Source organism: Dermacentor andersoni, chromosome 6, assembly GCF_023375885.2.
Source record: "Dermacentor andersoni chromosome 6, qqDerAnde1_hic_scaffold, whole genome shotgun sequence".
Classification (NCBI taxonomy): Eukaryota; Metazoa; Arthropoda; class Arachnida; order Ixodida; family Ixodidae; genus Dermacentor; species Dermacentor andersoni.
In genome coordinates this window covers 90110576-90134209 of record NC_092819.1, presented here as the reverse complement: position 1 = coordinate 90134209, position 23634 = coordinate 90110576, and the positions used below count along the sequence as shown (strand labels likewise).

The following is a 23634-nucleotide window of genomic DNA, read 5'->3' as shown; positions in this document are numbered from 1 at the left end:
GTGCACTGGATGCTCGTTCTTGTGTTGAGTCGGTGTTTGTAGATTTTAGAAAAGCTTTCGACCTGGTGGATCACACATTGCTTGTATGTAAACTACGTTGGTTTAATATCAATGAACAAGTAATTGCATGGATTCAGGAATACCTTTCTTTGCGGTTTCAGCATGTAGTGGTAAATGGCGCAGAATCTAGTGCGGCCCGCGTAACGTCTGGCGTCTCCCAGGGCTCGGTATTGGGCCCATTACTTTTCTTAATATTTATAAATGACCTTCCCAACACTATTGTTTCTTCCGTAAGATTGTTTGCTGATGATCTGATAATATATAGGGAAATTACAAGCATTGCCGATACTGTTATGTTGCAAAATTATTTAGTTAAACTACAAAACTGGTGCAGAGATTCACATATGCAAATAAACACAGAGAAAACTGTCCATATGCGCTTTACTAAAAAGTGTATGCCAGAAGCCGTATATTATCTATCCGGTTCCCCATTGCAGATTGTTTCCGAGTACAAGTACTTGGGTGTATTCCTCACACCGTCCATATGTTGGCACAGGCAGGTTGATTTCATTACAGCAAAGTCATGTAAAGTGTTAGGATTTCTACGGCGCAATACAAAACTCTTTCCCCAGCAGGCTCGTGATATTCTGTACAAAAGCTATGTTAGACCCATTTTAGAATATGGATGTACCGTATTGGACCCTCCTACGTGTACCGACCGAGATAAACTTGAGAGAGTTCAGAATATAGCAGCACGGTACGTAATCACCAACTATGACAGAAACCTTAGTATTACTAGTGCAAAACAAACATTAAAATGGGACACCTTAGAAAAGAGAAGGCAGGCATTACGCTTGAAACTTTTTCACAATATATTTTATGGCCAAATTGGAATAGACCGTAATAAGTATATTCTTCAGCCACATTATACATCCAGACGAACAGATCACGAGCTCAAGGTTAGGAAATACACTTGTAGAACTAAGCTTTTCAAAAGCACCTTTTTCCCCAAAACCATTTTAGAATGGAATCGACTGCCTGCTGCCGTAGTTAGTATACTTAATAATGAGCATTTTGCAAATGCTCTTTGAAATTTTCTTCTTTATTTTACAGTATCTAGTAATTGCAGAGTTTGCTATCATTACATAGTGATTTATTACTTAATTGTATGATGCCGTTTCCTGCGTGCTCTACATTGATATCTTGATGTACCATTTTTGTCGTGTCATTTTTGCGGTTTTTTTTCTTTTTCTCTTTCATTGTATTGTATAGTTTAATGCTGTTTATTCGATGCCATAAGCTGTTTACATTGATGTATGTAACCCCCCCCCCCCCCCCACTGTAATGCCTAAACGGCGCTGTGGGTATGAGAGTAAATAAATAAAAAAACAGCATTATCTTCCTTTCAATGAAACAACTGTCTCTCTCCCCATTAATCTTGTTCCGTTTTTCCGTGGTCTCCGTGATCCATTTAAGTCGACGCGACATTAGCATATTTTCAAATACTTTGTTTTTAAGAAAAGTAGTCAATTACCCAGTGGGTCATGTGCTCTCGGAGCAGGGAAATGAAACCCAAATTACCAGATATTATTATGCGTTTTTTTTACTTTTACATTAAATTTTTACTTTTGCTTTTTTTTTTCACTGAGTACCAGAACGGAGTATTGAAATGGCTTCTGCATCGCCACTTTTCAGATATAACGCAAGGGTGCGCAAGCACGCCGGCACAATTGGCACAAACATGTACGTTGTCGTTATTGCGCAATCGTGAGCCTAGCAGTCAGGCTTCGATTGACTATTGCAACAGACTGCAAAAGGCTGTAATTTCAGCCATATCGGGCGCTAGACTTAAGAAACTAAATTTTAGAGCTTTCAATTGCTTAACAAAAATGGACAGTTACTTAATTACCCTTACGTGATCCACATTAAGCCACCATAATTTACTTTATTCCACCTCAATCCACTTTAGTTCACCTTCACACACTTTAATTCCCCATAGGTCACCTAACTTTAACTTCACAACTGTACCTTAATCTATTTTGATCTAATTTGTACCAACTTTAGTCCACTTTACTCTACATCAATCTAGTTTAATCCCCCTTAATTCGCTTTAATTCACCTTCATTCAATTTACTTTACCTTACTTCACTTTATTCTACGTCAAGTAACTTACTCTAAGTGGTTGTAAGCTAAATTCGTTTTACTTCACTTCAGGTAAACTATATATAATTACTACTAATTAACGTTCCTATATCATTTACTATCTCCTGTATCACTGCTGAACCCGCCGTGGTTGCTCAGTGGCTACGGTGTTGGACTGCTGAGCACAAGGTCGCGGGATCGAATCCCGGCCACGGCGGCCGCATTTCGATGGGGGCGAAATGCGGTGTCACCCATGTTCAAGGGGTGTATGGTAGCGCGATTCAAAGACGGGACAAGAGAAGACACAAAGGGACACACACAGCGCTAACTTCCAACACTGTTTATTGTCGAAAACCAGGTCGTACTTATACACTCAGACCACATGAGTCACAGGCACGTGAACTGTGTTGGAAGTTAGCGCTGTGTGTGTCCCTTTGTGTCTTCTCTTGTCCCGTCTTTGAATCGCGCTACCATACTCCCCTTGAAGATGCATTACCAACAAGCCCACATTGCAACCCTCGTCACCCATGTGCTTTGATTCAGGTGCACGTTAAAGATAACCCCAAGCGGTCGAAATTTCCGGAGTCCTCCACTACGACGTGCCTCATAATCAGAAAGTGGTTTTGGCGCGCAGAGCCCCATAATTTTTTTTTTTGTTGCTGCTGAGGTTAGCGTCATCACGTGTCCATTGACGCACGCACTAGGTACAACGTTAGCCAACCAGAACCGTGGAGCCGCCGTGGCGTCGGGGAAGCGCGCTGGTCTCGCACCCCATGTCCGGGCTCGAATCCCACCCAGACTGCCTTTACGAAATTTTCTTTCTACGTGCGATGATTTACTTTGATTACATGAACCTCCCCGAAAAATGTTGCCTTATTCCGAGCATTTTTTGACGTGTTTTTATCGCCTGCACTGTCGGCCATTCTTGGTACCATCATTCGATCACGCCGGATTTTCTGCCTCACGGGACATAGGATGCGTTCGTAGTAATGACACAGAAGCGCATACGCTTTCTTTTTTTTTGTAAATATCGATGTCTGTCTTGCTGGCAAAAATTTCAACCACGCAGGCAATGCGACCACGTGTTTCAATGTGCACGTCGTCTATTGAGCGATCGGCGCTGTTCAAGCTAAGTCACATCTCCTAAGGATGTCCCCGTGTTGGTCACTTCTTCAGGCGCTGATCCTTAACTGTTTTAAACGATACATGTTTGAGCCTTCTTATTATATCTGTGGTACTCGTATAGCTTATCTTTCCAGCTGCTCTGCTGTTTTAGTGTTTCATCACCAGCTATTACCATGACAGAACTTACCAGATAGCGCGCTTGCGTACCATCGATGGTAGTGTGCACGAGAAGCTCCTTAGGAAAGACGGTGCTTTTTTCTAAATTAAGTGTCAGCTTATCCGATAGCTTTATTACTTTTTGCCCCGTGTCATCTCTCGAACTCAGCATCCTTGGGTAGACGATGCCCGGTTCTGAAATCAGGAACAGCAGCATGCAGTAGAATTAGAAGGTGAGCAAGCTGCGGCATGTTCATACTCGCCTTTCTTGACGCCTACTTGTGCTGCGTAATACGACAAGTTGTACGAACAAAAAGAAATCGGGGTTATGTATTATTACTGTATAACTGATAGCGTACACAACCTTCCGGTTTTTTTGTTTTTGTTTTTTCACATATGCTTGTGATAGTTGCGGAAATCTGCTATTTCTTGATCTTTATGTCTTGAAAATTTTTCCATTATAATTTGCTTAAGACAACTGCAGTTATAGATGGCCACTATTGTTGTTGTGATCCCAATAGTTTATTCTCAGGTCGCTCGAATGTTGGCCAACAGTTTGGCCGCTCATTTTTAATCAATGCATTTGATGTGAAAACATGGAGCATTAATCACTTAATTCTATAGGACGCAGCAGATATGAAACATTTAATTTTGGTAATAGTTTGTTATAACAGCGAGGAAATATGCTTGCTTTTTTACTCATCTAATATTCGATCGTTGGATGCGACTAGTTAGTGAATTGACAAACGACTTTACCCTATGAGAATCTGTTTAAATGCAAACAGTGCCTAAAATGCGGTGCATCTATGTTTCCGTAGATCCGGCGCTGTCTATCGGTGATCAGTCGGTGTGCAAAGCGACTCGAGCACACACAGTGATTGTCGCTAACTTCAAAATATTAACAATGTTCCTTCAAGGAGCCGCTAGCGCATTCGTGATAGTTAGTAAATATGAGATCTAAACCATTTTCTCTTTGTGAGCTAGCGCGCGTTTTTCTTTTGTTCTTGTTTTTTACCAAATGGGAAAGAATGAACTTCCGCTGTAAGAAAAAGATGAAGATTTTTAAAATAATTGTTACCATAAACAGAAGGTACCAACCACTATGCAGCTGCGTAATTCAAATCACCACCTCAGATGAGGACGGCATTCAAGAACTTATCGTTGATTTAAAAGAAGTAATGATTGAAAAGGTCTACGATAGCAAGCCGGCTATCATGAAGTTGGTAGCAGGCACCGATAACACATCGGTCATGACAATGACGCGTAACAATCCAGAAAACTTCGAGTGGCCATTCAATTAGTACAAGAGATTGCTGTAATTAATTTCTGACAGAGATTATCGCGCCACCTCCACGCGGTATATTTTCGTCTTTGCGTATGATAGCAAACTATTTTATTGCCTACACAGCAGAGTGTGGGCGTCGGTCAGTCGGCGGTTCACGATTTGGGAAGTTACCGCAAGGAACACACGAAACGAGGAAAGGCACAACACGAAGCGGTACTGATAATTGATGATTTAATGAAACGAACGCCGAGCTTATATACATCAGGTACACGTGTGCACCCCAATAACCCAATATCCAACCCAACCCCCCCCCCCCCCCCAAAAAAAAAAAAACACGGAGCGAACTATGGCACGATACAAATGCTAAGATAAATGCGGAAGACTACTGAGGCACCGAACCCGTGTGTATCACATTGAAAGAAACAAAAGCTCTTTCTGAGAAACAGCAATTGACGGCGAGCTAACGCGATCATCATCCTTAAAGCACCACATGGCCACTGCCTCTACAATCTGTTTTTCCAGCTGACCATTTTTCATTCCGATAATCTCAGTCTTTGAAAACAAAGGAGAGCAGTCCAAGCAGCTACGGCAATGAACAGCCAAGTTTGAACCTTCAGCAGCCCTCGGGGAACGCTCATGGTCACGCAAGCGAATGTTCATACACCTACCGGTTTGTGCAATGTAGCATCTGCCGCACTTAAGTGGAACCTTATAAATGCCGGCACCATGCTCCCTCAGTCATGTTTTTGTATCAATAACAGTACCGGCATCACACGTGTGTGTTAGTGATACTATGGTATCAACTTTTTTAATTAAACTTCAATTGTTTGCAGGAGCCGCGAAACATGAAAAAAAAAAATTAGGTGCAGATGATTTGTGGCGGTCTTCTTTACCTGGTAATTTTTTTGTTGATTGAATATTATTAGAATATTCTTTTTGGTACCGGAACTACTTGATACATGAAGGGACCATATGTGTGCTGCCTTGCACACGCAATATGTGAGAACGGGGCGTAGAACGCTAAAATGATCTTAACATACAAGGTAAACAAAGGCTGACTGCCTTCGCTCTATTTCATTGCATTGTTCTAAGATAACGAAGGCATGTGACTGATGTTTGGCGTAATAGTTCTGCGGAAACCCGTAAGGTGACGAGAAGTAATTAATAAAGGGAAAATGAGACATCCGCCCAATCGCAGCAATAGCTACAATGCAAACCCATACGGGTTCCTCCAAAGAAAAGCCTCGTAGTTGAAGAAAAATTCGTCCTGGCCCAAGACTCGAACCAAGGACCACCGCCTTTCCGGGGCAGCCGCTGTACCATCTGAGCTAAGCAGGCGGCTAGCAGATGGCAGGGCAAAGTCGAACTCATCAATAACTCGAAGCAAAGGTAAGAGTTTGGCGTAATAGTTCTGCGGAAACCCGCAAGGTGGAGAGAAGTAGGCCTGAGGTATATTCCTCTAGCCAACTACTCTGCGCTGGGGGAAGGGCAACAGGGAAAGAAAGAAGGAAGGAAGAGGCACATTATGGGTGACGATGACGAGATAAGGAGGATGCAAAATATATAGCGAGCAATTTGGCCTATTCAAAGCCTTCAGTCCAGACACTACTCTTTAAGAAGTCAAGTAAGGCCATGATGGCCTTAAAACACAATTTGACCTCTGAACAAAGGAATAAAATAACGTCCTTCCACAGCGGCGGACTGTCGAGGCGCGTAAGTTCATTGCTCAACTTTTGTCGCTCTTCCACGTACTGAGGGCAGGCACACAGCCCATGACCTATAGTCTCATTCACAATGCGCGACTCACAGTCTGGAGGCTCGTGCGCCACATGAGGTGTACGTACCCGTTCGAAACGCCACCCCGAACTTAAGTTTGGGCAGAACACTGGCACAGTTGCATTGAATCTTTAGTGGTAGCCTAAGTTTCTTGGTAGGGTCCAATCTTTGGGGTGGCCTGCGACGATTATCCGGATTGTTCCATTGCTTTTCTGTCGCTTTTCGGATGATGCTTGAGCGAAGGCAGTTGGCATCCGCTCTTGAAAGAGGAATCCCAAGCAGCGGCTCTGGTTCTTTCAGTGCCTTCTTCGCTTTTGCATCGGCCGGCTCACTGCCGTGTACACCATAGTGACTTGGAATCCATCAAAATGTTATGTAGTGGCGGTTCTCTTCCGCTAGAGTGTATATCTTGGCAGTCTGAAGAGCCAACACTGTAAGAGCTTTCTTTCTTTACAACTCAAAGTAGCTGCAGAGCCTATTTGGCGTCATTTAAGACTGTTCATACTCCAGGGGCGGCTTGCAGGAACATTTAATAACGAAAATTACAACCAATTCTAGAACGCGCTCTTAAATGCTCCCTAGAGTACTCTTAATCCGCACTTGAACGCGTTCTTAAGATTGTTGTTATTTTCGTTATTAAATGTTCGTGCAAGCCGCCCGAGGAGGCTGTCGCGAAATATAGTGAACTGCCTCTTTGATTGCCACTAATTCCGTGGATGCTGGTATCGTCTTGTTACGCAGACAAAAGCGTCGTATGACTTGATGTGCAGGCATGACGAAAGCTGCACCTGACGCATACGACGAGACCGATCCGTTTGTATAAACCTTCACCGATGAACCATATTATTGCGACATATATTCAAGTGCTGAATGTCTGAGGCCCATGGTAGGTATTTGCGATTTTTTGGAAATTCCGGGAATAGAGAGACGTACCCATGTTTTGTGCATTACCCATGAGAACATACGTAGAAGATCAGCAGGGGAAAGTATGATGGTATGGCGGCTTCTTGGCATTTAATGGCTCTCGTAAAAGTGGAGACTGGCTGTACGTCGGGAAGTGTCGACAAGGAGTGGCGTCGCTGACGGCATAGGAACACTCGAAGAGCTTCGCATCGTAGAAAGGCAGGCACAGAGGTGACGCGAGCTCCCTCAATTGCACCATAAGTTGAGAAGCAACGACGAACCCCTAGACATGCTCTCAGGATCTGTGCCTGGACACTTTCCAGCGTACGCAAGCATGACAGGCTCATATTTGGTAAAACTGGCAGGCTATACCGAATGTAGCCGACGTAGAGAGCCTGGTACAGCCGGAGTAGCGAATGCTCAGATAGGCCCCACTTCATACCGGCCTAAAAGCGAAAAACTTGATCAAGTCCAGCGAATTTTTTCTTTAACATTGCCACATGCTTCGGCCATGAAACACCGCGGTAAATGACAACGCCCAGGTATCTGTGGTGGGTCACATATGGAACGACATTACCGTTGATAATACTCGGCTACCGACACATAAGCTTCCGTGTGAAAGCCATCGCAGCGCACTGACCTGTGACAACTTGCAGTTCTTGGCACTGTAGGTACCTAAACACTAAAGAAACAGCTCGCGGCAATCTTGCATGAATTTGCGGTCGCGTGAGTCCGGATCCCCACATACATGTGTCGTCGGCATAGGTACTGATGCGTACTGTACCAGGAATTACTTCTGCAAGGCCAATAAGGGTCACATTGCAAAGGATCGGACTGATCACTTTTCCTGTAGGCATACCACGAACCACAACGTGTCTTCAGGTTTCGCCATCATTCGTGGACACGAAGACTATGCGACCATATGGGTAATTTACAATCAAGATGTAGAGACCCTGCTCCAGATGTAGAGACGGTCACCGATGCTAAAATCAATGAGGGCATCAGGAATGGCTTTGTGCAATACATTGTTGCTTCTACAAGTCGGCGCCTCCTTTTCGTGCTCGATCGTGGACACGAGATCAATGATCTCATCTATAGCTGACCGTCCCCGTCTAAATGTGGTCATCATGTCAGGAAAAAGCTAATTCTTTTCCATGAACCACTCTAATCCAGTGAGCACCATCCACTCCATCACCTTACAGACAAGGCTAGCCAAAGCTAAATCAAATTAAAAACTTGCATGTGTGACCACATCGACGGGCGTTAAACTTGCGGCGCTCCGTGCTGCACTTGATTTCATTAATGAAGAACCACTATAACAATGCAGACTCCTTAGTGACTCCAAGGCAGCCCTTCAGTGCATACAAAGCCTAATGCACCACGGACCCAATAAAAAACTTGCCTCAGAAATTCGACACATGTATCATCGTAGCCATGACAAGGGACGTAACATAATCATTTTATTGGTTTCCTGGACCTTGCAGCATCAGCGGGAATGACCACGCCGTCGAAGCCACCCGATCTGCACATGAAAGTGGTCAATGTGTCTTGATTCCGCTTGCGGGAACAGACGCTGCGGCTGGGCTGCGATTGATGTCCCATGAATATATTTTGCCTCTGTGGTACTCGAACGCTTTCACCTTGTGTCGTTTGCGTTCATTGTCTCCGGACATACGGATGCACCTACCGCCTGGGTTACCACGACGTGAACAGACCATTGTTAAGAATGGCGAGCTGCAATGCGGGATTGCCACCCAATTACGACTGGGGAACAAGACGCGCATCCCCCACTCTCCATCGCTTCAGCTAGGATGCGTTCGATGAAGCGGGCTTTGTGCTGAAAACTGCCGCCATCCTCTAGCCCCATCGCCGTTGTGACGGAATGAGTTCGACGGACGAACTATTGTACCCGAACTCCCCAGCGCGGACCTGATCTGCTACGCGTGCGTGAGCTGCCGCGGGAAAGCCGTTTTTGTTGCTTCCCACGCGCCGAAGAGGACGCAGGACAACGAGCTACTCAGAATGGCTCCGAGGTACTCTTAACAGCTCCCCTCTGACGTCGGCTCCGGACATCGGAATGTGTGTGCCTTTGTGTGCGTAAACTGTTCTGCGGGGCGGCGGCGAATTTACAATGAGTAAACGAACGTTCGCGTCACCTTGTATCGCGGGAGGCGGCTAGTTTTGCGATGACGAAACGAACATTCGCCGCCTTGTATCGCCGGCGGACCGAGTGTTTAAAAACGGCTGTTGTGCAGATGCTCGACACACTTCTCTTGAGCAGTCATGTTGGACTGACACTCTTTTTCTTAAGCAGTCATGTTAAACTGATGCACTTTTCTCAAGCAGTCATGTTAGACTGATTTAAATACTGTAAATAAACCCATATTCCTCGTTGTCGATGAGAAGCAGTTCTTCCCATCATCAACGTCCTCAGCGTGGATAAGTTGGACGACGGCATGGGCCAGCTACCTTCGAATTCATGCCGGACTCCAATCTTGACAACGGATCACGAGTGATGGGATTGAGCCCCCAATCCTGACACCATGTTGTACTGTCTGTTTCTAGGCGTTGCATTTACTAACTCATATGCTTTTCTTATTGGAGTGGCCAACAGCCCCACGTGCGCTACATGCAACATCGATAAAACGCTCACACGTATTATCTGTGTCTGCCCGCGATGTAGTGCCCAGAAACAAGTGCTGTGCAGAGTACTGGACCAGTTGGACAATCGTCCACTATCAGAACTCAAAGCTTTAGGTCAGTACTCCCACAGAACATCCGCGCTGAAGGCCTTACTCGCGTTATTAAGGTTCCTGCGGTCCGCGGGGCTTCACGATAAACTTTAATAACGCCGACCCCTACCGCCCTGTAGTGTACGCGGTTTGTTCGTGCTCGTCTTTATTCCTCTCTATCCCCCCCTTCCGCTCTCTCTCTCTCTTTTTATCCCCCTTCACCCTTCTCCCCGTGCAGGGTAGCCAACCGGAACCCTCTGGCTAACCACCCTGCCTTTTTATGCATCCTTTTTTCTCTCTCTCTTTCTCTGTCTCTCTCTCTCTCTAGCTAAAGCTACTGGCAGGTAAGGTGACAGTTCGTAAGGCGCTATTCCTGGCTTAAGGAGGGCCACCAAATGACTGGTTTTCAACTGCTTTGGGAGTGTACTGGACAACCACGGGGTGTTACAGTATGACAGCAGCACTTTCCGACCTTCCATGCCAATGTGGCACAGAGCAGTATAAGAAATACCATCAGGTCCACGTGCAGAGGGTCGTCTCGAAGTTGCAAGTGCCGCCTGCAATTCTGGCATCGTGAAAGGAAGGTCAAGACGAGCGTCTTTAAGAGGTGGTGCGGGTCGAACTAATGTGAGACATGTTGAAATATCTGTAATGGTAACTCTCTCACAGAAGTTTCGGCGACCTGATCTCCCGGCAGAGGTTGCTGAAGTGCTAGTGCACGGAAATGATGTTTTTGCTGAGGAGGAACACAAAGACTTAGTACTATCTGCCAGATTCTAGAAAATGGCTTCCCACGATCCAGCGACAAACAGTCCTCCGCCGTTGCTTTCCCATTTCTTGAAGGTGATGCCGTATTTTTCGTTGAGCTCGCCTATATAAGACAAGGTTTAATGAATATTTAGTTCGCCTACACTTCCTATTCACTCGATTTCAGGATACCTCCATAAGCAAGCAAAAAATGCAGTGGCGCGTACCCCAATAAAGGTGAGCATACACGTCTCCGGACCATGCCATCGAGCTCTGGCGAGCACTGCTGCTGTTCCTTCAGGACCCTGCAGCACCACCCGTCGGCGATCGGCTCCGCGACAGCCACAAGCGTCATCCGGTCCCCACTTAGCTGCCTCCAGAACGTTCATTAATAAAGCGGAGGCAGCCTTACCCTTCCCCTTTTACATTAACACCCCTCCTCTTTCCACCGCAGCGTCTTCGGCGCATTTTAATGTGGAATAAACGTGGTTTCATTCATTCATACAAGCGCTCAGCAAAGGCAAGCGAACCGTGCATACATTCATTGAAATCACCCATACAGCACGCACGAGAGCATACGTCTCAATCCCCTGCTGAGAGGATGCAACGTAAAGTCCAAGAGAAACGCCGTTGGCGCGAGTCTGACGCCGCAATGCGAGCTTGCCAAGCCGCAGCTAAGCGTCGAAAACGAGCCGAAGAAGCTGATCTGCGAAAGCAGCAAAACGACGATGCTAGACGGCGCATTACCAGTGAGCAGTGAGCAGGCTTTCATCTTCACGTGTTACAGGGGTGTTACATGCTGCCGAACTTCTTCGAGACTTCTACTACATCAATGAGTTATTCCTTTGCTCTTTCTGTGCTCGACTTAGCTTCCCTCATGAAGTAGGTCATTCCCTCGTAGTCGGTTTCAACATAAGCTACGGCGCCCACGGTGCCCATTCTGTTTAGACTAACAGCACAAATATAAAGATGTATATATACACCAGAGAAGAAAGGCGACAAACACGGCACTGACTTTCAGGCGATTTTTTTTGCCATATTGAAACACATGATTTTATACGATTCACGGGAAACCTACAAAAGAAGCGTCACAAATGAAAAGAAAACCAAGCATTAAACATAAACAATTCAAGCGACATGAACAAAATGTCCACAAAAAGCACCAAAATTCAGCAAGATGCAGAAGCGACGTTATGGCACTTCCACGTTTCAAGTTTAACAGCTTCAATTCTTTCACAGACAGAGCAACTTAGGGCACACTCACGTATTTCGTGCCACAACATGTCATCGAGGATGCTTTGATGATTTCCGTAGTTGTTCGATCAGTGCTCTCGCCTACAATTGTACATCCCTAAAATTTGTGGGCGAAACCACATTCTTTGCAATGTGCAGCCAAACGCCCTTCCACGCCACGCTTCACGTTATAATAATGCTCACGCAGGCGATCGTTAACACATCGTCCACTCTGGCCGACGTATTACCTTCTGCACGACAGCGGAGTCTTATGCAAAATGTCCTTTGCGCACGTGACGTATGGCATACGATGCTGCAGCCGTTTGGTCGCAGAGCCTGGTTGCCGTGGGACGAAACGGAGGCGGTATAGAAGATAGCATTTATTAGCTCCACAAGCACACCAGGACCTCGAACTTCGGGCAGTGCCAGAACAAGTGTCCAGCTGCTGGTGCAGCCGTTTCTTTTTTCCTCGCAAGGCCGTCCGTCTGTACAAGGGGTAACTGTATAACAACGTTCTATTTTATTTTTATTTCTTTATGCACCCGCCAGCAGACCGGTGCATCCGGCGTTAGTGTGACGCCAGTGCAGGCCTTGTGCACTAGCACGGCGCAAACTTTAGGCATGCCCGGGGGCAAGGGTGGCCGATGGGAAAGGTCATTCTGCAAGAAATGAGACCTCTTCTTCTAGCCTACGTGCTACTATGTTACTATGCTACTTTCCGTGACACAAAAGTCAACACTCAGCGTCTCCAGGGCCAGTTACAAAATTTAGAAATTTTCATTCTATACTGTGGCACACATGTTTCGAAGTCTGGACAGAAACTGGCGTAAGAAAAACACTGGACTGTGGCATTCGCGACGATTGTATAGCAGAATAAAAACGAATAACGAATATATCACCTAAAATTGAAGTCATTGCCTTCTTTTCTTTTTCTTTTTGCTGAGATGTCTGCTAAATATTTTTCCACATTTTACACCGAAGTCCGGACGCGCATCTACCACATCTAAAAAGCTTCCTTGCTTTGTCATAGCGAATTATTTTGCTATGCCTTTGCGAAAGGTGTATAATAAATACTTTGGGAAAATTATTGGCTTGCCCAGCCGTAATGGCGCAGTGGCTTTCGCTTTGCGCAGCTAGCTCCAAGAGCGCAGGATCGAATCACGCCCGCGGCGGCCGCATTTGAATAAGCCCGAAATGCAAAACCGCCCGTGTACTGCGCATTCAGCACACGTTGAAGAACCTCAGGTGGCCAAAATTCATCCGGAGTCCAGCACTACGGCGTGCCTCATCATATCGTAGTTTGGGCATGCAAAACCACATATTTGAATTTCATTATTTAAATTATTGGCATAACAGCTTCCTCATTTCTGGAAAGCTTACAGTTTTATATTTGCAAGGTTAGTTGCAAATCCTTGTTTTCTTGTCATAGTGTAGTAACAAGGAGTTGAATTCACAATGGTTTTTGTTCGTAAGTGTGGCATTGCTTGGCGGCTTCGCTAATATTAAATCCAATATCAGGATTGGTGGAAATCTGTTCTTAGGGACGTGTGAATTTTTTTGTAAATACGAACCGAGATGCTTAACAGAAATATAGGAGGTCGATCCGCATGGATAGTTTTTGCACAAATGAGAGAAATTAATATAATTTTTCGCAACCCTGATCATCATTTTTTGTTCGCATGGTGGATACCTAAAATGCACGTCTTGTTCGATGATAAGCTTAATAAACATTTGGCAAAAATTTCAAAAATACATAAACAGAAAACTAAAAGGGCTCGGCCCTGGTCGCTTAGGGCTATGGTGTTAGGCTGCTAAACACAAGGTCCCGGGATCGAATTCCGGCCGCTGTGGCCGCATTTCGATGGGAGCGAAATCAGAGAACACCCGTGCACTTACATTTAAGTGCACGTTAGTGGTCCAAATCATTCCCGAGTCCCACGCTACAGCGTGCCTCATAATCAGACCGCGGATTTGGTAAGTGATTTAATTAATGATTTAATTATGATTTAATATTAAAAAAATTTCGAGAACTGGTGCCATGCTCGTCAAACACCACTCACCCTGACTTCCGAAGCATGATGCTCTGAGGAGAAAGAGCACCCACAGCGAGAATGGAATCATCGTTGGGACGCCTGAAGTACACGTGAGATGATGGTTTTCCAAACCAATTTATAGGCGACAAAATGTGGCCTTTAGTGCGCCCGACGCATGCTACGACATTAGCACGTACGTTCTTCCTGACATTAGAGCCATTTGCAACAGCCATTTAATGGTCAGTCTATGTCACCAGACTTGAATAACATTTTTGCGACAGCTGGCTTGAGCAATACCTAGCAGATGACGGACGATGAAGATGAGGCACGGCTCTTCGTTTACGCCTGTAGAATAAAAAAAAAAAAAGAAAGATGACCCAGTAACCTTCTGTAACTCTATAGAATCACAGCTCAATTTTTAGCGAAGCTGTTTGTTTCTCCCGGTTAGTGTAGAAATTTCCAGTTGCCTGTCATTACACCACGTACGTTTAGACGTTGCCAGCCTGCAGCGCGCTCGAGCAATTGTTTAAAGCAATTTTTAGCATGTGTGGCACATTATCCAAATTTATTTACACTCGAACCCAACTCAGTTATACTGCTCTCCAAATATTCCATACATTTGATCGCGGTGGCTGTTCGCGTTCTTTCAGTGCCATGAGCGAAGGCGCGCTCTCGGGATCCGCTCAGTCGGCTTTGCGAGCGAAGCGATCTTCTTTCCGCTGCCGGTATGAACGTTGCGCGCAATCGCACTAGCGTCTCCGCTAACCGGCTGCGAGGAAATCGCTAGCATATGACGGTCTGAGCCAAGAAGGCCGTAAACCCAAAAACGACCAACTAAAACGCTCGATTGCCTTCGATTCGTTCGATCCATTCTGTCTGCATTCAGCACAGGCCGTTCGTTAGTAGCACGTATGAGGGCATTAATGTCTCTGCACCCGCAAGCGCCTTCTCGCGTGGTACATTTGCCCCAAATATTGCGAGCTTTCTTTCCAGCCCGGGAACGTTGCAACAATAGCAGCTATCGTCACGCGAAGGAATTATTTGGGTTTGATTCGGCAGGCTCTACAACTTTTGCATTAAAGATTTTGCGTGTGATGCAACACTTTCGAAGTTGGTTAATCAAAGACTGTTATTAGCAATCTATAAGCTCATAGTAACAAGCAATTTGAGTTGCTCAAGAGGGCAGTGAACGCAACTAAGTTGGTTGCTTTCTCGTGCCGCACACTCACAAGGTTGCTGAAACACCCTGTATAACTCAAAGGAAAAAGGTTCAAGGGGCGCGTAGCCCTACGTGGATGAATGCGAAAGCATTGCAACGACCACCGCACGATGTTTAGACATATTGTGTTAGACTCCCACCAAAGGTCGTGTGTTCGAGTGCATTAATTAAATATATCTTAATTACATGGGCTTTTATTATTTAGCCTTGATTCACACCAGAGGCCATGGGTTCGAATTCCACCAAAGACCCTGAGTTTGATTGCCTTAATTAGCACTATCTTATTTAACCGTACATTAATTAAGTTCACCTGACTTGACACCAAAGGTCATGGGTTCGACTCCCGCCAAAGGTCGAAGGTTCGTAGCCTTAATTATCACCAGATGTTGAGGGGCCAACTCCCACCAAAGATGGAGGATTTGTACCCTTAACACCAAATGTCGTGGGTTCGACTTTCACCAAAGGTCGAGCGTTCGTAGCCTTTTGGGCGGGAGGGCAAGGTGAAGAAACGATTGCAATATTTTTAAGAATGGTTGGATGTCTTTAAAGTAGAATACTGGCTTTATTTTGTAGTGATCTTAATTTCTTGACAAGGCGCATCTGGTGAGGAATCGAAATCACGTATTATAGACATCACGACTAAGATGCGTTGTGCCTTTAAATAAGTAAAGTGCTTTGCGCCGTTTCTGCCTTCCACAGCGTGCGCAGTATGTGCGATTAGTATTTGAAAGTAACACCGAATCAAATTATTATTTATTGCTCAAATGTGAGACAATGCAGTTTTAGCAGTACGCCTTAATCTATTTTGCCTCTTCAATATTTTCAGTAAGGGTGCGTAGCCAGAAACAGTAGTGGAAGTGATAAATTGGTTAATCGAACCTTTTGTTGGGTGAATTTGTGCACAGGAAGCAAAGCAACACTTAGTGCAATGACGCGGTGAACGCGGTCAATCGTCGTCGAACCGAATCACACTGCTTATAAGCATCCGCTATTTCAACACACCTCATCGTACAATGTTCCCAACCAAATCAGTAGGTAACACTGATACTTATATGAAAGCGTTAACCAACGAAAAGTAAGAGAACGGTAATACTCATCAGAGCACCCCCCCCCCCCCCCATTTTCCGTTGAGCCTTCTTTGAGTTCACTGCTGTCGTTATAGCCAGCCAGAGTCAAATTAATGGCACACAGTGTTGGGCATAGCACGCCATTTGTAACACATGGCAATGTCACTATCATTTCTGCAGAATATAAACAACGATCATAAACCGTTACGGAATCTTGACCTATGCTTCGCTTGACATGGTCGAAGTTATAAGCAACGTCAGGAATAAGAACTAAGAGACTGCGGATATTCGTAATTTTTATTTTAGTAATTAGCAATCCCAATTAGACGAACATTCGTTTCTGTTTGACTATAACGGATAACAACAGTCACTGGAGCCTACCTGGAAATAGATGTATATACGCAGTGGGGTGACCGTTTTCATTGGTTCAGCTGCAAAGAGCCGCGAATGCGGCGCAGAGTTTTTGAGAAAAGGCATGAAGTAGCTAATTTATGTTGAATAATTTTCTTTCAGTCAATAATTTACGCTGAGATGTTACGCTTTGCTCTTTCAACGAATACAGTACTTAGATCTAGGGACGTGGGCTGCTGTTGTGCTTCGTTACTGTTATTACGTTGGTGTGGCAGAAACGATCACCAGTCAGTTGTTTTATTATCTAGAGGCCAAGCTGACCGGGTGTCCGATTTTGAACAGCATTACGTCTATCAAATGACAGGTGTGGTATTTTTTCTCGTTCTTTTTTTTTTGCGAACGAACTGTACTCAACCTTCGAATTTCCCTTTTTTTAGATCTCAAACCTTCATACCTCGATATCTTAGGCCATTTTTTCTTACGAAATACTCGTATTCTTCTCGCGAACTTTGCTATTCGAACACCCCTATTATAAAAGTTATGATACTCGCCATATAGATATTCCAGAATTCCCTCAATGACCATATTTTTTTTAATACTAAGCCTCATTTCACCAACCAAGTACTTAGTAAATAAAGCTATTGAACGCCATTCTTGTAATCAGTACACTTTCCATCACTTTGAATAGGTTAGTACAGCTTGGTTTGATAACTTGTCATTTCGGAAATCTGCGTCTTTATCTTTATCTACGCGTGTCCATGATCAAATTCATGCTAGTTCATTACTGAGTGAATAAGAACTTTATTCGTAGAAGGTACGGCTATGACGTCTGAATGGGGGTATTATGGGGGCAGATGGATGCAGTTTCACTATAGGAGCTCAAGTCCAATCAGGCTAATCCGGTAGGGACCGCACTGACAGCAAACGAAATTTTCGCGTTTCCAGACGTAGATTATGCAACGAGGAGACCCCCTCTTCGTAGCTGGTGGCACAACATGCTCCTATAAGTTTCTCTTTTGTATCTTGTGCGACGGGACAGTTGCTAAGCCCATGTGTGACTTTAATTTGGCTTCTTTTGTGCGACATAGTCGACCGAATATGACGGGACCCTTAGAGGTTTCCGCGTCCCCTTTGGCGTTTAAAGATGGGTTATTTCTTTCGTGAGCTGGCCATCGCTCCATGAAATTATCCTCACCGGTGTTGACAATATCACCTCAAAGCTTTTAGAAACAGGAAGCGCATCTCTGCCATGTATCTAACCCTGCTGTATTCCCGATCACTATCATCAGGCACTCTCTAACGAGTGGAAAAATAGCAAGGTCGTTCCAGTCTACAAATCAGGTAACCGTAATTCACCCTTAAATTATCGTCCAATATCCAAAACTAGTATCTTTTCCAAAATAATGGAGCACGTCATATCCTAACACGTAATGAATTTCTTATTAACAACTTGGTCCCGCCATCGCAGGATGGCTTCCGTAAAAGCCTGTCATGTGGAACTCAATTAGCTACATTTCTTCATGACCTACACTCAAATCTCAATACCAACACTGGGAACGACATCATTTTTCTTGACTTTGCAAAGGCGTTTGATACAATAGCTCATCAATGCTTATTATTAAAACTTTCTCACTTGAACTTCCACCTCAATGTCCTAACATGGATAAAATAATTTCTTAGCAACCGATCACAGTCCGTCAGTGTTAACAATACTACCTCAGAATTTCTTCACGTAACATCAGGCGCACCCCAAGGTTCAGTTTTAGGTCCCCTCCTGTTCCTAATATGCGCAAACGATCTTCCATTGCATGTTTCCTCCCAGAATCGTATGTTTGCTGATGATTGCGTGTTGTATCGAACTATCACTAACAGCAATGACTGCATTTATCTCCAAAATGACCTGAACTACATTACGGCTTGACGTAATCACTGGTTAATGGTCCTAAACACTAACTAATGTGAATCTATGTCAATTTCCCGCAGCCGTAATCGGGATTACTTTCTCTACACAATTAATGACATCCCAATCGACACTGTAAACTCAATTAAGTACCTAGGTATTACAATCACACATGATTTAAACTGGTGCTCGCAAATAACTAACATCATATCATCTGTTAACCAAATCTTAGGATTTCTGAAACGCAACCTCCGCATTGTTCCTCTAAAGGTAAAATTACTAGCATATAAAACATTGGTTAGACCAAAATTCGAATACGCATATCCGATATGGCATCGTCACCAGATTAATCTCAGCAACGAATTAGAATCCGTACAGAACCGCGCCGTAAGATACATTCACTCGTCATACTCATATGACATCAGCGTATCACAATGAAAACTAGAGTCTGTTTTGGACACACTAGCACACCGTCGCCGTATCGCGAGCTTATCATTATTCCATAAAATCTACACCAGTTCGCTTCGCCACGCACCTTATATTTTACCACCTTCACGCATATCGCACCGCACAGGCCACCCACTAAATGTTGCTCGCCCTAGCGCACGTATACTGTCACCTGCTCGTCATTTTTCCATCGTACAGCTAAAGACTGGAACGGCCTTCCCCACCACGTCGCTGCCATCGCCACCTCATCTGCCTTCGTGAAGGAAGTAACAAGTGTACACTCTGTAAAATAACATAGTGGGCAACCTCCTGTATTTTTGTACACCCACCCCTTATTAAAACCCCGCAAGGGGTCTTTAAGGTAATAAAATGAAATAAAATCTCTGATTTGAAGATAGACACAACATGTATATGCCTCCCTACACTGCCTCATTTGTATTTCTGCTTTTACTCTGGGCCCTCAGTGCTTGGCGTTCAGATGTGTTCTTTTGCGCCCGACATGATGCACACTCTTAATGCATATGCGACTGGGCGAGCCCGTCGCACTCACTCTTCGCGATCACCGCGTGATAGAAATACTTTCAGCGAGGCTGCTGTTTAAAGACGATACCAAGGTGCCAACATCGGTCTTGAAAATTCGCATTGAGTAGCTTTGTATAAAGGTGTAAGATGATGAGCGATGCCACGCAGCATATTGACACGTGTACTTAGCTTTATCGGGCGACCACGTTTCGCCGCCTAACAAATGTTATCGCACAGCGCAGGACGCGCCTGCATGTAAAAGAAGTTTCTGGAATGTTATCGATGGTTCCGTCCACTGTCTTTCACCGCAACTTGTGTAATCTGATTGCATATATGCGCGACGCGAATAGTGTAGAACTTTGTGGAAGACACGCGGGTCCCAGTGGTTAATCTGGAACATTCGACGACTGATCTATAAAAGCCGACGCGCTTGACTCGCTGATCAGATTCTCGACGATCGCCGACCGTGTTCGCCGCTATCGTTGTGCTATAAGTGAAGCCTGTTTTTGTGGGCACAGGTTCGCCCAATAAAACATAGTTTTGTCTTTCACAGTATTGCTACTCTGTTCTTAACGTCACCACCACGTGACAATATTACGCCAGAATTGTACCAACAAGCATGTTTTAAAAAACTAGTCAACCCATAAATCGAAAAACACGTAAAGCTGGTTTTAGTCGTATACGAAGCCTATTAATGTTACCCGTATGACGCTGAAATACCAAGGATGCTGCGAATTTCTAGCCAGTGTCAGGAAAACCCCGCCGCTCACTAATATAATCTTGAGGAACACCTCTGTTTAACGTTGTAGTAACAATTATGGACTTCGAGACAGGCGTAGTGAAATTCAGTGAAGAAATGCTTGTCTGCGTTGAGAGTACCCACAGCCTGACGATATCGATATGTTTTAACGAGCAGCGAAGTGAACTTTGAAAATAACTGTGAAATGCCACAATAGATCAAACATTCTTATTTTCGTTCGTGCCTGTTCACTCGCGTGAAAGTGAAACTAAAGGCTATATTTAAATTTTGGTGCGCGAGCATTTCGTGCCTTTTCGTATTAGAGAGAAACGTCAGTGCTCAAGTGACGCACCGTCTGATATGTCAGCTTCGAATATGTTAGCAAAAAAAAGAACGTCTTGGTGATATAAAATGCAACGAGAATAACATGTGTCGGGATGCAACTGTATTAAACAAAAAATCAGCTTTAAATGTATTATCTATACAGGATATTGTAATAAGCAAACAAAAATTCAGCAGCGATTGAGCGGCACATGCGAGAGAAATGCGTCAGCATTACGTTGCACGTCTTTGAGGTCCCGGATCCATGATTTGAATCCTGTGCAGCATATTGCGAAGAGCTGTTCAGGAGGTCACTCGACACGCGTTCTGCCTATTCGAGAAGCGAAGTGCGCTTAACGGTGGTGCGGAGCAGACGTGCAAGGTCAGTTGCATATATATATATATATATATATATATATATATATATATATATATATATATATATATATATATATATATATATATATATATATATATATATATATATATATATATATATCCTGCAGCCCTACGGCAGAAATAGAAGAAATAAAAGCAGAAACTCCTACTTAATAACAACAGCTGAAAGCAATGCAAAATGTGTTATACTGTGTCTGCTACAAGAGCTCACGCAATATATTTGTTGAGCAGCGCAAACTTCTATCTTCTTCAAGTCTGTTAACCAGGGTATGTTCGAAATACGTGGAAGACAATGTTGTAACGCTTGTAATCCACAGTTCGAGCATGGTGTAGGAGTATACCAATGTTCGTGGTGACGGGTAGATTTAACTAAAGAAAGTGTTGGCCTGCAGGCCTGCACGTGCCAGTAACGATCACTTATGTTTATGCATTTCTGATGCAAGTGTACGAGGAGCTGGCATTCGTAATGAAAACTAAGTTTTGCAGCAATCTATTTTTTAAACAATCGAAAAATATATATCGTAAATACATATATTTTATTCCCCCGTAACATTTTGGTGGAGGTGCTGGGCACTCTCGCCACAAGCCGGCCCTAGATCTTCGCAGCGGTCGTCACATCGGTTCCCCTGTTATGGCTACTGACGCTGCCTTCGCTGCCTCAGCCGCTCAGACGCCAGCGGAAGTAATTCTAACCCAGCTACGTGAGAAGCATCGGCGCTGGCAATTGTCGACGTCGAAGACTGGCTGACGTCGTATGAACGACTCGGTAAGCACAAGTGGGATGCCACACTTTTGCTGGCCAACATGACCTTTTACTTGGGAGGAACCGCGAAGGTATGGTTCGAGACGCATGAAGCTGACATTCGAAGCTGGGACTCCTGCAAGGAAAAGCTACGCGATCTTTTCGGAAGACCTGTGCGACGTCAAATGGAGGCCAAGCAAGAGCTAGCGTCTCGTGCCCAGACATCAACCGAATCGTACGTCGCGTATATTCAAGACGTTGTGGCTCTCTGCCGTAAAGCGGACGCGGTCATTCTGGAGGCCGATAAGGTCGGACAGATCTTGAAGGGCATCGCGGACGATGCGTTCAACCTCTTGCTTTGCAGGAGCTGCTCAACGGTTGAGTCCATCATTAAGGAACGCCGAAATTTTGAGCAAGCGAAGAGCAAACGCATCGTACAATGCTTCGACCGACTTCCGAATACAGCTGCCACTTCCTCCTGCAACTACCCTCCGGCGTTACATACCGACCCTCCGGCGTCACATTCGCCTACGACGCCAAGCTTGACGCAGGTCATCCGTCGCGAACTTGAGGATATGGCTCCAAGTTCTCACTGCCCCCATACGCATGGCAACGTGACCATCTCGCTTATTCAAGCTGTTGTCCACCAATAAATTGCAAACATGGACATCCAGTCTGCCGTCCGCCCACGTCCCACCCCTACCACTCCTGTCATTGCCTCTACTGCACCTCGACAGTCGTTCCCGAATCGGTATCGGAACCCCTCTGAGTGGCGCACACCGGATGACAGGCCAAATTGATTTGCTTGCTCATGGGTCGGTCACATCTCCCGCCATTGCCGTAGCCGCTGTTACTCCTCGCCTCGACTATATGCTGATGGCCGTTTTGACCGAGACCCTCGGCCTCTGTCGCCCTTCTCTGAATCACGCCGGGCTTCCACCTCGGGGATACACCACTAGCCGCACGCCCTCGCCGCAATGCCGTCAGTCCCGTTCGCTCACACCTCGTCGTTACTCGTTACCGTCCTACTCGGGCCGCTTCTCAGGAAACTAAGCAGTGCAGCCACCGGAGGTGCGGCTGCATTGACGACTCGGACTGCAAAACCTCTGCTGACACCTACTGCTCGACCGAACCTTGTTGAAATTTTAGTTGATGATGTACCCGTTCAAGCCCTCATCGATACTGACGCTCAGGTCTCGGTTATGTGATCAGATCTTCGTAGCCGTCTCCATAAAGTCCTGGCACCTGCCGAGTCGTCTGCCGTCCGAGTAGCTAATGACAGTACAACAGCCGTGATGGCAATGTGCACGGCCCGTGTTATTATTGCCGGCCGTCCAGTGTTAGTCCTGTTCGCCGTACTGGCCGAGTGTCCCCACGAAGTGATTCTTGGAATCGGCTTTCTGACTGCCCATTCAGCACTTATTGACTGTGCAACCGGCACCCTACGCCTTGAACTGCCCCATTACTTTGCCGACGCGACCGACGACGACAAGTCCCGACTTCGTTCTACTCAATTTGTTCAACTGCAACTTGATGATGCGACTTACGTCCTCATGTTACCTTCTCCACCACTTCGAGATGGTCCTTACGTGGTGTCCCCACTTTGCGACGTCCTCCTGTTCCGTCAAAATAGCGCTACCAAGCTCAATTGTAACTCTCGTCAATAATAAAGCGTGGCTTCCTCTTCTGAACTTTGGTTCGTGCCTGCAAGTGCTTCCTGAAGGTGTATCTCTCACTGTGCTGTGTCTTTGGAAGTCTGTGGAGTAGCTGATCTTACGCCCGAACCACGATTCGA

The 23634-nt window shown here is 45.2% G+C and overlaps 1 protein-coding gene across 1 annotated transcript in view; it reads right to left on the bottom strand.

The window, feature by feature from the left end:
• LOC126523003 (A disintegrin and metalloproteinase with thrombospondin motifs like) overlaps positions 1 to 23634 on the bottom strand; it is a 76568-nt gene that overhangs the window by 47563 nt on the left and 5371 nt on the right. Inside the window, exon 2 of the mRNA XM_072288804.1 lies at positions 3455 to 3618. Within this exon, the coding sequence (XP_072144905.1) occupies positions 3455 to 3595 (141 nt within the window). The 5' untranslated portion in view covers positions 3596 to 3618. The remainder of the gene's footprint in view (positions 1 to 3454; positions 3619 to 23634) is intronic.